At 32.4% G+C, this 16,898-nt stretch overlaps 1 protein-coding gene across 2 annotated transcripts in view; it reads right to left on the bottom strand.

The window, feature by feature from the left end:
- Positions 1-310: 310 nt before the first annotated feature.
- Positions 311-16,898, bottom strand: part of LOC139495959 (cytoplasmic aconitate hydratase-like) — a 29,180-nt gene continuing 12,592 nt past the window's right edge. For both annotated transcript variants that reach the window (XM_071284384.1, XM_071284385.1), the window contains 11 exons: positions 16,062-16,209; positions 14,716-14,851; positions 13,915-13,999; positions 13,254-13,410; positions 12,768-12,892; positions 12,220-12,324; positions 11,210-11,352; positions 9,212-9,359; positions 7,590-7,712; positions 2,653-2,838; positions 311-2,127 (listed from right to left, as the gene is read on the bottom strand). In XM_071284384.1, coding sequence (XP_071140485.1) covers positions 2,017-2,127; positions 2,653-2,838; positions 7,590-7,712; positions 9,212-9,359; positions 11,210-11,352; positions 12,220-12,324; positions 12,768-12,892; positions 13,254-13,410; positions 13,915-13,999; positions 14,716-14,851; positions 16,062-16,209 — 1,467 coding nt within the window. In that variant the 3' untranslated portion in view covers positions 311-2,016. The remainder of the gene's footprint in view (positions 2,128-2,652; positions 2,839-7,589; positions 7,713-9,211; positions 9,360-11,209; positions 11,353-12,219; positions 12,325-12,767; positions 12,893-13,253; positions 13,411-13,914; positions 14,000-14,715; positions 14,852-16,061; positions 16,210-16,898) is intronic.

Genomic DNA, 16,898 nt, shown 5'->3' with positions numbered 1-16,898 from the left:
TTTATTGTAGAAGCCATCGCTCCGCCGTAATCTTTTTACGAAAAAAAATCGAGAACAATTCTCTGCGATTTATCCATCTTGTTTTATTACATGAACTAAATTATCCTTAATAAAAGACCAAGCATACTTCATCGGAAATAATTAGATGTTATCCTCATATCCTAACCCTTGTTACATACGGATACCTCCGAGTTTAACTGCTGCGAACATATCTTTATTTATAATTTGTTCCTGTCAAAATGATGTGGATGCTTGAGCATCTGAGCATACATGCAAGCTACGCCACTGAAAGTCAAGACAACAGCAAGAATAAATTTGATATAAATTTTATTATAAATTATGACACAAATGAATTACAATATAAAATTTCTGATTGAATAACTCATTGTGAAGCTCAAGTCAATCTGACTATAATAAATCATTCACATTTTGTCAAGTCATTTATTAAATTAATGATTTTAACCTATTGACCTAATTACATGTACTATATATATATGGTGTTTGCTTACTTTTCATTCACATAAGACCAATCTGAATAATTGTAAAAATTTATTCACAATCCATGAATTTTTCTCAATATGAGAATGCCCAATTTACAACAACATAAAATTATCATTTCTTACCAATTTTTAACAATCACTTAAATGCACTATAACTGAAGAAATAAAAATGATTGCTAATGTTCTTTTTAATATCAAATAACTATTGAAACATGTATGTAAATATCATCCCGTCTCAGGACATCCATTATTATGCATCATCCTTCATACTTTTGTATTTTAAAATTAATGTAAATGGGGGAAATGTGGGTGGGGCCAACTAAATTATCACACATATACAAACACTGTAATTATACAACATGTATTGGATAAAAATTATATTTTCAATAATTTATATGTTTGGGACCATCAGCCTTAACAAAATTTGAATAGTATCAGGTCTTCAGAGAAAGTTGAACTGATTTAGATATAGGTTGTTGGGCATTGTGAACCAGGTTTTATGTTGCTTTAAACATGTTAAAGAAATCTGACAGGTCTTCTAGTGTTTATCTATCCCTAAACTTTAAAAAATAACGAAATAATGTAGAACAATCAATTATGTATTTTCAGAAGTTTTATCATGTGACTATTTCTAATTGGCCAATCAAGCCGAGCTTCTAACATACTTATAATTTCATCTAACATTCAACAGAAACATCCCTAACAGTCAACAATTATTATTCAAGTAACACATATTTGCTAAGGCAAAGTAAGCATCTTTTAATGTTTTTGATTTTAAGATCTGACTTGCCTTTTTTAACCATGGACTAGTTTAGGTAACCAAGGATTCGATATTATTCAAAACCTTAAACTAAATTATTGTTCTAATGAAATGGTTCAAAATCAGGTTAATAATCGCTTCTTTTTCATGGACAAATTACAATTTGCAAACCTCTGGGAAACCTCAAGCTCTGGTAAAATAATATGTTCAATAATTTAACATAACTGATTAAGTGACAAAAAAGTAGTTTCCTGATCCAACATATTTTAGCCTTAAATCCTTACACTAATAAGTATGTCAGTATAATCTGTGGATTATTTGATAGAGAAAACTATAATAGTGTAAATATTGCTAATATAGCAATGATTAGTGATTATACCTAAAAGGAAAAATTAAACTATTAGATCAATGAGGGCTACCAACACCTGTTATATTAAAAAAGGTTCTAATTGTCATGGATCTCAACAACAGAAACTACCTATTAACTGAAAAAGTATTTTCGTCTAGAATCTGACCAATGTTGTTGATGTTTATTACAGATATAAGTTCATTAAACAAATTAATTTTGTTATTTAGTAAGTTTTTCATCTTTAAACAATATAACTAATACATTTACGGTAATCAAAAAATAAAGGTAGCATCCACAAAAAAAAATCCTCTTCTATCAAAGAATCAGACATAAACATTTATTAATAAGTCAACAATAAATTTTCCCCAAGTTCTATTTTTGTAACAATGTTCTATTTTTAGTGGCTGTTATAACATTTGACGGACCATGTAGTTTAAGATTCCACCATTACGGAAATACACCAGTTCTACCTCCGTGTCAAAACGTACTTTAACTTGGAATGTTCTGCCATCACTTAGCTGAAAATAAAATAATTACATTTAATAATTAATATTAAAATATGCATGGATTTTAACTTTTGGTTCTATGGTTTTAATGGCTTGATGTCTATAGATTTATATATAATATATATCTATTTCCCAACTGGACCCCATTCAGTTTACATGAGTAATAAGATAACCATACTAACACCCTTCAGATGCATACAGTAAATATTTTGGTTTTTGGTGGTTTTTTTCATAACTCTTATCTATTTCTATCTTTATCAATTTTTTTTGTGATAATTTACCATCTAAAGCATAACTTGATATAAAATGTTTTTTTCAATCCTTGAAAATTCAAGTGGTTTTTTTTAAGCATAGGAAACTCTTTACAATAAGGAAGTTGATTTTGGGTATTGAAAAAACCCCAGAAAATGGGACTATTTACATAAAATTTTGTGATTGTAAAAGAATTATCTGTTGTAAAAAAGGCTACACACAAAATGGCCTTTTTTCTATGATTATGCCCTCTAAAATACTGGTCCTTGGCCTATAAGTACAAACCTTAACATTAGTAACTTGTCCAGGTTGTATATCTGATGGTATTTCTATTGTGTACGACTCTTTCCCTGTTAATCCTAGTGAAGTAGCATCCTGGCCCTCTAAATACTGACATGGTATGATACCCATTCCTACCAAGTTACTACGATGGATTCTCTCGTAACTCTCAGCAATCACAGCTCTTATACCCTGGAATTACAAATTTGCAATATTTCATTACCAAAAAGTGTGGGATTTTTATGATAGGGCCACACCAATTTAATTCCTTGTTCGACAAACCCGCCCGCACACCTAATTTTTTCAAAGCAGAATTTTTTTTATATTCCCGCTTCCCACATCCAGAAATGTTATTGTGTCAATTTCCCGCACCATTTTTTATACGACCGCAAATTTTGAAAAAATTTTCGTCGTATATTGCTATCACGTTGGCGTCGGCGTCCGGCGTCCGAATACTTTTAGTTTTCGCACTCTAACTTTAGTAAAAGTGAATGGAAATCTATGAAATTTTAACACAAGGTTTATGACCACAAAAGGAAGGTTGGTATTGATTTTGGGAGTTTTGGTCCCAACATTTTAGGAATTAGGGGCCAAAAAGGGCCCAAATAAGCATTTTCTTGGTTTTCGCACTATAACTTTAGTTTAAGTTAATAGAAATCTATGAAATTTTGACACAAGGTTTATGACCACAAAAGAACGGTTGGGATTGATTTTGGGAGTTTTGGTCTCAACAGTTTAGGAATTAGGGGCCAAAAAAGGGCCCAAATAAGCATTATTCTTGGTTTTCGCACAATAACATTAGTTTAAGTAAATAGAAATCAATGAAATTTAAACACAATGTTAATGACTACAAAAGGAAGGTTGGTATTGATTTTGGGAGTTTAGGTCCCAACAGTTTAGGAATTAGGGGCCAAAAAGGGACCCAAATAAGCATTTTTCTTGGTTTTCGCACCATAACGTTAGTATAAGTAAATAGAAATCTATGAAATTTAAACACAAGGTTTATGACCATAAAAGAAAGGTTGGGTTTGATTTTGGGAGTTTTGGTCCCAACATAATAAGGGGCCCAAAGGGTCCAAAATTAAACTTTTGTTTGATTTCATCAAAATTGAATAATTGGGGTTCTTTGATATGCTGAATCTAACTGTCATGACTGTGTATGTAGATTCTTGACTTTTGGTCCCGTTTTCAAATTGGTCTACATTAAGGTCCAAAGGGTCCAAAATTAAACTTAGTTTGATTTTGACAAAAAATGAATCAGTTAGGTTCTTTGATATGCTGAATCTAAAAATGTACTTAGATTCTTGATTATTGGCCCAGTTTTCAAGTTGGTCCAAATCGGGGTCCAAAATTAAACTTTGTTTGATTTCATCAAAAATTGAATAAATGGGGTTCTTTGATATACCAAATCTAACTGTGTATGTAGATTCTTCATTTTTGGTCCTGTTTTCAAATTGGTCTACACTAAAGTCCAAAGGGTCCAAAATTAAACTTAGTCTGATTTTAACAAAAATTGAAATCTTGAAGTTCTTTGATATGCTGAATTCAAAAATGTACTTAGATTTTTTATTATGGGCCCAGTTGGTCCAAATCAGGATCTAAAATTATTATATTAAGTATTGTGCAATAGCAAGTCTTTTCAATTGCACAGTATTGCGCAATGGCAAGAAATATCTAATTGCACAATATTGTGAAATATCAAAAAAAAAATTAATTAGAGTTATCTTTCTTTGTCCAGAATAGTAAGCAAGAAATATCTAATTGTAAATATTGTGCAATAGCAAGATTTTTTTTTAATTGGAGTTATCTTTCTTTGTCCAGAATCAACTTAAATCTTTGTTATATACAATATACAATGTATATTCACTTTTTACTACCAACTGATAAATTAAAATAATCTTTACCATTCAGTGATAACAAGCAGTTTTTTTACATCTTAATATTTTATGATGTATTTAAATGAGTAGTTATTGTTGCAAACTCCATTAGAAATTTTAATTATGGCACCCTAAACGGAGTTTGGGTGACATATTGTTATTCTACGTTTCTTTTTGTTTTTTTTATTATTTTTCTTCCACACATTTTTGTCCAGTCTGGAACTCTCATATGAATGGCCACAAGAAGATGGAACTATCCCATTTTGTTAACCACCAAATGAAGATTTGCTTTTTGGGGGTGGCACTTTCAAGATGGCTGCCGTTACCATGGAAACGGAACAAATGTGAAAAAATCCAGTTTTTTGTTTTGGTGAACTTTTTGGATACTATTTAACTCAGAATCATTATATTTTAATACAATGTAGGTGCCCACTATATACAGGTGTTGGATGATTTTGGCACTCATTGGAACTACTATGTTGCCATGGAAACTACTCCAAAAAATTCAAAAATCTCAAAATGTTCCAAACTTAATGAAACTTCACAGTAACGATGAGCAACATTGGAAGATGTGGAATTTGGCGTTGGAATTTCCAAAATCGCTGTTGTTACCATGGAAACAATGCAAAAAGGTCAAAACTTTGAATTTTCACAGAACATTCTAGAACATCAATGTTTAATTTATTCTAGAGACATTAAATGGTATATGATTGTGGAGGGAAAAAATTGCAGCGGGGGTTTGACTTTGGAATATTCAAAATGGCCGCCGTTACCATGGAAACAGCAAAAATACAAAAAACTTCAAAATGCTTCAAATTTATTGAAACTTATAACAAATGTTGCTCAGCTAATGTAGACTTGACTTTTGAGTTTGGAATTTCCGAAAGGGCCGCCGTTACCATGGCTACCGCTCACCTGGCAATAGGGGAAGGGTGCCATCCGCTATTGCTTGCAATCGCAAATCTAGTTGAGATTAGTTTTGGAATAAGGGAAAGGGGGATGTGATTAAAAAAATTGGGTTCAATTTTTCTCATTTGAAATTTCATAAATAAAAAAGAAAATTTCTTCAAACATTTTTTTGAGAGGATTAATATTCAACAGCATAGTGAATTGCTCTAAGAGAAACAAAAATTTTAAGTTCATTAGAACACATTCATTCTGTTTCAGAAACCTATGCTGTGTCAACTATTTAATCACAATCCAAATTTAGAGCTGAATCCAGCTTGAATGTTGTGTCCATACTTGCCCTAACCGTTCAGGGTTCAACCTCTGCGGTCGTATAAAGCTACGCCCTGCGGAGCATCTGGTTTTTTTTTTTTGTAAATATTATAAACAGATATTTGCACTTGTTTTTATAATCACAATCTAACATGTATTTATAAAGATTATAAACATATAAGCACCCAAGTACACTGCAGTGGCGGATCCAGTCATTTTAAAAAGGGGGGGTTCCCAACCCAGAGTAAAGGGGGGGTTTGTACTATATGCTCCCATTCAAATGCATTGATCGGCCAAAAAAAAGGGGGGGGGGGGGTTCCAACCCCCAGAACACCCCCCCCCCCCCCCCCCCCCTGGATCCGCCACTGCACTGTGTCAATGTCTGTGATAATATTTGATTCAGCATGAAACCCATTTATCCCAAATGGGAGTGTTCCGATGTAAATAGAAAACAGAAGAAAATACCTGTACAGAACAAAACATTGGTTTCCTTCCCCCTTACTTAGATACCCTATCAAATTATGTTCGTTGTTAGAAATAAACTTCAAAGAACTTCGGAAAGAAATGCCTTCAACTGCAATATGTTGGCGATACAAAACTATCCATACCCCCTGCATGTTTATGCACCTGTCCTGATTGATTCAGGGGCCTGTCGTTCAGCAGTTAGATATCGTTCGTTGATGTTCATAAATATTATTTGGTATTTTCCCGTTTGTATATATATAAATTAGATCGTTGGTTTTCCTGTTCGAATTGTGTACACTTATATTTTTGGGGTCCCTTATAGCTTGCTGTTTGGTCTGGGTCAAAGCTCTGCCGTACGTACTATGACCAGATGACCTGTATTTGCTATTATCCCTCAGAAGGGCACATATGGGGTCATTTTACTGTTGTAAAAAAGAAACTTGAAGAAATACCAAGGATTTGCATAGTGTTACTATACAAATCCTTTGAAGAACTTAAAAAAAATAGCTAAAAGAGAGGAGAAATACATCATATTTAAATAATTTTAAACAACATTACTATATTCTTAAAGAGAATTATTTATGATATTATTTATTTTGAATAATATTAAAGTAAATGTGTTAACATGGCCTAAGTCCAGGAATATTACAAAATTCTTGGGCATGTTTTGACCATTTAATACCAGATAGATATATCGTCTTTGGGAAAATATGAGCTCTTTTGTACTAAAAAGTTTTATTTACAAAAACATATATTGCAACTTATATTGGCCCCTCATAAAAAGGATATTTATAAAATTGAGGGGTTGTTCCCAACCTGATTATGACTTGGATGGAGAATTGTCTCATTAATTGGCACACATACATATACCAAATCTAATTATTCAATTATTTATTGGTGAACAGGGGAAAATACTTCATAAATTAAAGAAATGTCAAAGTACAAGTGATAAATCAAGTTTTAATATTGTCAAAACCTACTATTTTATGTTTACAAAAAAAAAATATAATCGCTCGCCTTTACTTTTCAAGCTTCGCCTCAAAAATTTGCAAAATAAATATTTTTTTATTAAAATTTTCAAATCGCTCGCTCACCCCAATTTTTGGAGTCCAAAAATCCGCAGAACAAGAAATTAAATTGGTGTGGCCTAGGTATAGTTTTGCTTTATATTTTGCCTTCAAATAAAATAACAATTACTGTGGATTTAATATATTCATGTTTTTTTTTGTTTTTAGTCGGTTTGATGCACTTATGTTGAAAAAATGGTTGATGTGTAGCAAGATACAAGTTCATGTATACATATTTGCAAAATTAATCAAATCCTTGAATCCATGCTTCAATATAAACAGACTTTTCCTAAATCAACGTTACTGTTACACTTACGAGAATCCATGGACCTTTGGCTGCCCAGTCTCTGGACGATCCTGAACCATATTCTTTTCCCGCCAAAATTATCACAGTTTTATTTTCAGTCTTGTATCTTTGAGCTGCATCAAAGATGTCCATCTGAAAATAGTATGTTGATACAAATCACTTTTTTTGAAAACATGTATCAAAACATTTCATTCATAATGAAAATAAAAGAGGAAAAAGATAAGAAAGGTACAAATAACAAGTTTAAAAAAGAAAAGACGTCATGGCAAAACTGAAGAAAAAAAACCCCATTTGGACGAATAATCTTATACAAAACTTAACTTAGAAAACTGGGCAACACAAACCCCAACAAAAAATGAGGTTCAGTACTTATATTAAGAAACAATATGAGTAGTCACTATCATAAGGAACAATAAATGGTCACCAAATTTTGTACAGAAAAAAAAACATCATAAAAAAAACATTTTGACTTATGTTTCTATACAAAGACATTTAGGTGTACTATCACCAAATCATGGTACGTCACATCCGGTTGTATACGAAAGTAGGTCTAAAAAAATATTCCCTTGAATTTGACAGTTGTAGAAAATTAACCCTGCATTTCAATGCACTTAAGTTTTTCTGAGTCATAAACATGTATGTTGGGTGTCTGAAAACATCATTCCTTCTTGATTTGATGGTCTTATAAAAATATTTTGGAAAGTTAAGGTTACATAGTTACCAAAGCAGGTAACCAGTAAATAACAGTGTAAAAATTGGGTTGTTTACTTCCGGTGATGGTTACTTTCTTATATGCAATGAAATGCAGTGTGAAATTTTCACTGTAGCACTGGAAAGAATTGAACTTTATACATGCAAAGTATTTCTTTGGTTGAAATAAAAGTAAATACTGTACATTTTTTTTAATTAAAAGTGCCAATTTAACAAAGACTAATAGGGGAAAATCAATGGTGGTATTACAACTTTACCTCAAGTTTTATTCTACAAGTCAAGTAAGAATGCATAAATAAAATTGTGCAACTTTTCTACACAATTTTCTAAGGCCAGAAAAAAAAATAAGAGCAAAGCTAAGATTTACATGTTCCTAACCATACTTTATTGCTAATCAGATGTTAAATAAATAGGGACGGTGTCCATGGGACCATATAACTTTATAAAGGGAAATAACTCAAGATAGTAAGAGTGATGCAATCCAAATTCATATTTGATGAGTTTTGTGAAAGTAAGCATATTTATCAACATTTGGTTGAGGCAAACTTAAATAAGAAAATGAAAACATAAAATGCAGCTATAATTTCCATATGTAAAGGTGCATAACTCCAGAACAATAAAAGTGATACCACCAAAAATAGAACTTGATTCGTGTTTTGTGGTAATCAGCATTGTGTATTCATAACAATTAGTTAAGGCAAAAATAAGTTGGAGAAAAGAACCCAGGACCTACTGATGGATGTACACACAGACAAGAGTAAAACTTAATGACCCTCTGCTATATATTGGGGGCATAAAACACATTATCATTTTATTTTAAAATTTTTACTGTTGACAAGGACTAACAGTGCCTCAAAGAATAATGTAACTTTTTTCTGGAACAGCTTAAACTTATTTATGTGTATGCTTTTATTATTTACCTCTTGTCCTGATGGTAAATGGACTGTCCTAGCTCCAGGTTTACCAACAAATTTATTAACTAATCTAATATTTGCAAATGTCCCTCTGGCCATAACATCATCATTACCACGCCTGGAACCGTAGGAATTGAATTCTCTAGCTGTTAATCTGAAGAAGAAAAGCAAACAATAATCAAATGATATACAAATATTTTTAACTTTCATAATTCTATGTTCAGATGATTGGAGATTGTACCCTACTATATAATCTTATAATTCAGTTTCAAGTTGTCTGGCATTCAATAATATTCCTTAGATAGACGATATGTATGAAAACATAAATTCCTCTGATATCCAAAGAACCCCTTGAGAGCACAGTGGAATCCAAGTACACTCCCTATGGATTAATGGAGATCAGGGGTGTGGAAATGCTATGCCCGACTCGCCCGACTCGCCCGACTCGTACATTTGAACAAACGGACAAGTAATTATTTTTGTCTTAGTTGCCCGTGGACAAGTAAAAAAATATACAAGACAAAGTTCAAATCCAACAAAAACATAAAATTAATTTCAAAACGTAGAAAGATGTTTAATTTATGTAAAAGAAACCAATGGTCAACAAGTAAAAACATAATGTTCATGATGATAAATATAACATAATACCGGAAATAGATCGATTATCAAAATAAATAAAAATAAGTATGCGAACCCGAGTCGCGTATTATTGCATTGGCTTTGTCTGTTGACCCGGGAGAGTCGATTAGGTTTTATCCATCATTTACCGGAAGTGCCATTTCTTTAATTTTTTTTAATCGAGATTCAGATTGATAAATACTTAATAAAAAGGTGGGCAAGCAAGACAAAAAGAGTCATAAGTCGAGTAGAAAACCTTAATTGCAAATGGAGGACACAGAGTATTTAAAAATAAAAACGGAAGCGAGAATTTCAGACATCATGGATATCAGATTGCCCTTGGCTATCTATGGAAATTCGGAAAATAAATTAAGTTTTTGTCTTATTTATAGATGAAAGGTCAACATTATGTGTTGTCAAAGTGGAAAATAGAGGGGAAGCTTTAATTGCCCATTAAGACAATAATAAATAATCAAGAAAAAAACAAGTGTGTCAGTTAAGAGAAACACCACAAAATCAGTAGTTTATCTATTATTTAGTTTACATTTCTTCAATCACTGTCCTCAAATTTAGTATATGTACCTACTGGCTACAATTTTTATTGCTGTAAAATTGTCCTTTACATGTCCTTTCATTGGTTGGTTTGCTGTTAGGTTTCTGTCCCATTGATGTTAACCCATTTCCTACTTTCCTAATTTTTTACACATATAAACAAATAGATTTCATTTGTTTGTGATGCACAACAGTGCTAAGTTAGAATCATATATTAGCTAACAAGAAATACTTCAATATTTATTGGGATCATCAGGGCAAGTAAATTTTTTTCCGGACAAGTAAAATTTTAGGTTTCACTTGCCCGGGGACAAGTGCTCACAACAAATATTTCCACACCCCTGGAGATGTATCACTAAAGCGTTTACAATGTTCAAGGACAATCCCCAACCCACAACAGGAATGTTTTGAAAACCGGGCAGTATCTGTTATTATGGCGGAAGAAGCCATAGTGCTTGGAGAGAATCACTGTGCCACTCGGCAGAAACAGACAAACCCGAGAGATATCAGGAGATTGATCTCCAGGTCAAAGTTGGGAGCAACTTTGACCAACCGAGGACCCCAAAGTACCATTCTTGTTTAAACTCTGGTCTGGGTACCAGCGATGTGTGTAAGAGAGTGAAAATTACCCTTCTGATGTACTGATATTTTTGCACCCCAAGTGAGAATCGAACTGGGACCTTCAGCAATGTAGCCAGCGGTCTTAACCACTCTACCACGAACTCACATCATTTCAGAATTACGTATTATTTATTTATTGTCTTATTTTTTGGTATAATGAGTCAACAGTCATTTTACAGCTACATTTACCTTCAGATCTGTAACATTACTCACCCTTTCGATCCTAGGTATCTGGCAGCTGGACTGTTCCTAGCTATACTACCAGCAGGCGAGATATGGTCTGTTGTGACAGAATCACCAAAATTTAATAGAACACAAGCATCCTTCACACCTTCAACTACAGGAAGATCTTTCCCCTGTAATTTAAAAGAAATATTTTCTTGCCAATCAGATAGAAATATATCATTGTGTACAAGTATTTTACCAATTAGGAAAAAAAATCAATTTTGGCTGAAAAAAGTATGATTTTTAAAACATGCCAATGAAATTGAAGTACAAAATGTATCTGTATTATATAAATAAATCATTCATCCAAGGAACCCATAGTCAATCATCAACATAATTGTTTACAACATCTTACAACAAAATAAACCATGCATAAAATATTGTCTCCTAAATGAAACAAGTGAAACTGTGAACTACTTCTCACTGATGATACCCTCCCTGCAAGTGGATAATATTAATATTGTAAAATTTGCAAGTGTTCGGTAAACCATTGTAAACAGGAAGTTGTCGAGTGATGACTCTGAAAACACATCACACAGTATAGCTGACTTATATAAACCCTGAAACCAAATTTCAGAAATCCTTGTATTGTAGTTCCTGAGAAAAATGTGATGAAAATTTTCAACTTGGCTATCATGTGTTAAATCATACAAGTGTTCGGTAAGCATGAAGATGTCAAGGGATGAATCTGAAAACGCATCACACAGTATAGCTGACTTATATAAACCCTGAAACCAAATTTCAGAAATCATTGTAATGTAAATCCAGAGAAAAATGCTACGTAAAATATTCATGGGACGGACAAACTGACGGAAGGATGGATGGACAGACAGAGGTAAAACAGTATACCCCCCTTTTTTAAAGCAGGGGTATAATTAAAAAAAAATCTAGTACATTGATGAAAATTGAGGTACTGTGAGTACAGGTCATAAATCGATCCACCAAGATTTACCCAGAATGCATTAGATTTAGAAATAGTTATTCAGTAACTGACTTACCATTGTTTCAAAGAACGGTGGTGATTTGATATAGGTAGATTTATCATCCCATGGATATATCATCCCCTCGGGAGCCTCTAGACTATTCCATCTGGTGTTCCCTTTCTGTAATAATAAAATGAATAAACTTACAACATATGTATAAGGTTCTTAATGGGTCAAGAGGTCAAATTTATATATAGCTCATATGTATAAAAGAGAGACGAAAGATACCAAACAGACATTCAAGCTTAAAATTCAAAATAAGTAAAAAATAAGCTAACAATTTGGTCTATTTGAGAATGAGTGACTTAAAGAAGAACAAATTCAAATGTCAGGGTGTTTTGACTTGTGTCTCAATTTTTAGGATGTTCACTGAAGGCATTTTACTACCAAAATTATCCCACATAAAATATCAATGCCAATTTAAATGCATTGCACACAGCCATGAGATTTTTCATTTATCGATCATTGTTGTCTTTTTAAATATTTTTTTTGGTAAGACAATGCTTCATTGGAAGGTATATATTCCTAGGTTTGAAGTTTTTGTTTTTGCAGTTTTTAATTACCTGTATTCTAGAATATACATCATTGAACATAGATGGCACCACTACTGCTTTTTCTACTTCCTGTATTTGACTCCTTGTTGGCCAGATGTCATGCAAAAATATTGGTTTACCTTCAGAATTTGTTCCTGCAATAAAATATATCAGATTCAAAAATATTTCGTAGTCTTAATTCTCACTAACATCTAAAATCCATAATGTCACCATGAAAGTGAGGCACCTTTTATGTTACCCTGCTGAAATATGTCTGCATAAACTTTTAATTGATTATAACTGTACATGTTATACCAGGCTATCTTTCTACAAAAGTACAACCCATTAATTTTTTTAAAGAACTCTTGACATCCGAATATTTGATTTTTTTTAGCTGGTACTATTCCCTGATTAGGGTGCACAAACATGTTAAAACCTGCCACATTCTTAAGTGTGAGTTTCTCAATTAAAAACATTCCCTGTTTATGACATTGACAAGCACCAAACTTGACCTACCTAGAGGTTCTGTTTCAAAGTCTATAAGAACAGTTCCAGCTAATGCGTATGCTATAACCAATGGAGGTGAGGCTAAATAATTAGCTCTTGTCAAAGGATGGATTCTCCCTTCAAAGTTCCTGTTACCTGAGAGTACACCACATGTCACCAAATCTCCCTGTAATTAAAAATGTCAAAATATTACTTCATTAAGAATTTATGGGATGCATTTTTTATTGCAGTTTTAGGACAAAATGCCAGTTTGATGGTTTATTTCAGAAAAATCTGCATACAGAAATATATGCATCAGAATCAGAATGTGAGTTCTTATTATTGCGATGCTCACCAGGTTGCATTTTTTGCATTAAAGAAAACTCACAATATTTTCTGAATTTACAGTAATTTGAACCAAAAAGCTACTTCACTTGCTTATGATTAAGTGGTCAACTGAAACTGAAAGCGTCCAGTACAGTCAAATATGTAGATAAAGGTTAGTCTCAGGACCAGAGAAAACTTACCAAATAGTATGATATTCTTAAAAATTATCAAGACACAACTGTTAAAATATTGCTATCACATAGGTTTTACCCTACTGTTTTCTACATCAAATTCAACTTGTATATATTATAATTCGCTTATGGAAGGCTGTAAAGAGATCCTGACAGCAAACAGTTAAATTTACCTTTTCTATGGCTTCCCCAACCTGTTCTGGTAATGGTCCACTGTTACCAATACAAGTCATACAACCATAACCTACCACTGAAAACCTAAAATACAAATATATAACTCATTGTGTCTTTAGTTTCTATTATACATTTACATATCGTGTTCGTAATAATAGTATTGGTATAAATATTGGTATACCGTGTATACCGTTAGACTCTTTTTGGTTAAATCCACATCATGCACAGTATCATTAAATACATGCAATCTGTAACTGTTTTATATCTTTTAATCATGGTACATGTACATTGAACTATTATGTCTATACAATTGTGTTTATATGTTGTATGTTTGCTTTTTTCTTTTATTATTATTATTCTTTTCTTTTCTTTTTTTTATACTTGTATTGTATACATGTATATGAGGGCCTCAGGGAAGATTAGTAATTGTAACTAACTGTGTTTACCCTCTTTAAATAAAGAATTTATTATTATTATTATTATTATTATTATTATTATTATATCAAAGTACCTCTATTGATGAAAACGCTACATATTCACATTCACTACTATCTCTGAGGTAAAAGATCACCAAACCACAACCAGGTGACATACTTGTTTTGATTTACTCACCCTAGTTTTTCCAGATATGTAGTTACACCACTATATCTGAGGTAAAAGGTCACAACTCCACTGCCAGGTGACAGACTTGTTTTGATTTACTCACCCTAGTTTTTCCAGATATGTAGTTACACCACTATATCTGAGGTAAAAGGTCACAACTCCACTGCCAGGTGACAGACTTGTTTTGATTTACTCACCCTAGTTTTTCCAGATATGGAGTTACACCACTATCTCTGAGGTAAAAGGTCACAACTCCACTGCCAGGTGACAGACTTGTTTTGATGTATGGTTTCACAGATAGTCCTGCTTCTATTGCATTCTTTGCTAGAAGTCCTAAAAATAAAACAAAACAAATATATATAGAACATGTATCTTTCTTCTTATGTTTAAGGTCACATAAATCTAAGACAGAAACAATACATTCTAGATTGATAGATGGTTGCTTAACGTCCAGTGTATACATTCTAGATATTGGTCATGTGTATTTGTATTTGATTTTACAGTATATTTATTTCTTCTTACGCAACTGATGACTAGATGACTACCTTGACAATAGAACCATGTGATGATGTGCGACCTTTAATGGCATGCATGCAAAGGAAGTTATCCACTATGCTAAAGGAGTAAGTTCGATAAGGGCCATATAAGTTCAATGTAACAAAATAAAAAATGTTTTAAGTTGACTTAAAGACATGTGAGAAAGATATATAGAACTATTTCTGTCAATTTGTTTTCTAAAGCGTTCATTCTTACATCCAAATTAGGTCAAAATAAGAGATTTTGTTGAAATTTGACAAAATCAGCCAGATTTCAGCCAAATTTAGGACCAGAAAACATAGAGCTCAGGTGTGGACAAACTAAATATTCAAGTTAGACATGTAAAATGTCATTACAAACAATATTTACAAAGATCTTATTTGTCGACATATGCGCTCTATGTTTCCTGTCCAATAATCAATAGAAATTTAGCCATTTTCATTAAATTTTTCGTGGAAAATCAAAATGAGTACTGTTTGTGACGTCATGAATATAACACAGGAATGTAAATTGTCAAAAAATAGACTTATTTTCTATCTAGTCACTGTATTAGCTATGATTCATTGTAATATTGGTCAATAAAATTTTAGGGCCTTATCGAACCTACTCCTTTATCCATAGTTTTGAGTAAACCAGTCCAGTAATTGTATGTTTATTAATGACTACCAGGACGACAGAATGTTTTCCCAATGTTGATCATATACTGTTAAAAGGGAGGTTATTCACCTGCTTTTAACATGACTGATTGATAGTTAGTATTTGTTCTAGAAATGGCTGTTATGACAATAGAACTTCCTGACAATATTTTTTTTTCTTAGATATGGTCATTGCTGGGTTTTTATAGATAACTATAAGGTAAACGGTTTGCTCATTATTGAAGGCTATGTCATGACCTATAGTTGCTTACATCTAAGTCATTAAGTATCAGGCGGATAGTTGTCTAATTGGCAGTCATACCACATCTTCTTATATTTATATATATTCTTTACAAAGGGAGGTTACTCACCTGCTCCTAACATGACTGATGGATTGCTGGTATTTGTACAACTAGTAATGGCTGCTATGACAACAGAACCATGTGACAATGTATACTCTTTGTTTTCATAGACAATTGGTACAGTAGTTGATTGTTTATCTGACGGTATTGCGAAGCCCTGAAAGAAAAAAATACTATAAATTTTTCTTTTAGGTTATTGTCTAATTGAAATAAATCCTTTCATTCTGACATACCAAAGTTTGATTTTTAAATACTTTAAAACCTGATACACATTAAATATATTTTCGTCCTGAATATGTAAATAATAGTTCCTACTGATCAATGATTATTATAGATATTTTTACCTATATTAAGGTAGGCATTTTACCCTGAAATTAACAAAAACATTTCACTGTCAATTTAAATGCATAACTCAAGGTAGTGTCACACGACCAAAGAAAACAGCATAGATTTAACTGCCTCTTCCAAAACACAACCAGGTGCTCCGCAGGGCGCAGCTTTATACGACCGCAGAGGTCGAACCCTGAACAGTTGGGGCAAGTATGGACAAAACATTCAAGGGTGATACAGCTCTGAATTTGGATTGTGATCAAATTTTTGACATTACATGGTTTTTTTTACACAAAACAAATGTCAAGATTTTACAAATCAATTAAAGATTTCTTCTTCAAACTTATTTAAATCTAAAATTAAATAGTTGACACAGCATAGGTTTCTGACACAGAATGAATGTGGTCTAATGAACTGGAAATTTTTTTTTTGCCTTTGAGCAATTCACTATGCTGTTGAATATTAATCCTCTCAAAAAAATGTTTGAAGAATTTTTCTTTTTATTTATGAAATCTG

This window comes from Mytilus edulis, chromosome 11 (genome assembly GCF_963676685.1).
Source record: "Mytilus edulis chromosome 11, xbMytEdul2.2, whole genome shotgun sequence".
In the NCBI taxonomy this organism is placed as follows: domain Eukaryota; kingdom Metazoa; phylum Mollusca; class Bivalvia; order Mytilida; family Mytilidae; genus Mytilus; species Mytilus edulis.
This window is presented reverse-complemented; position numbering and strand designations above follow the sequence as displayed.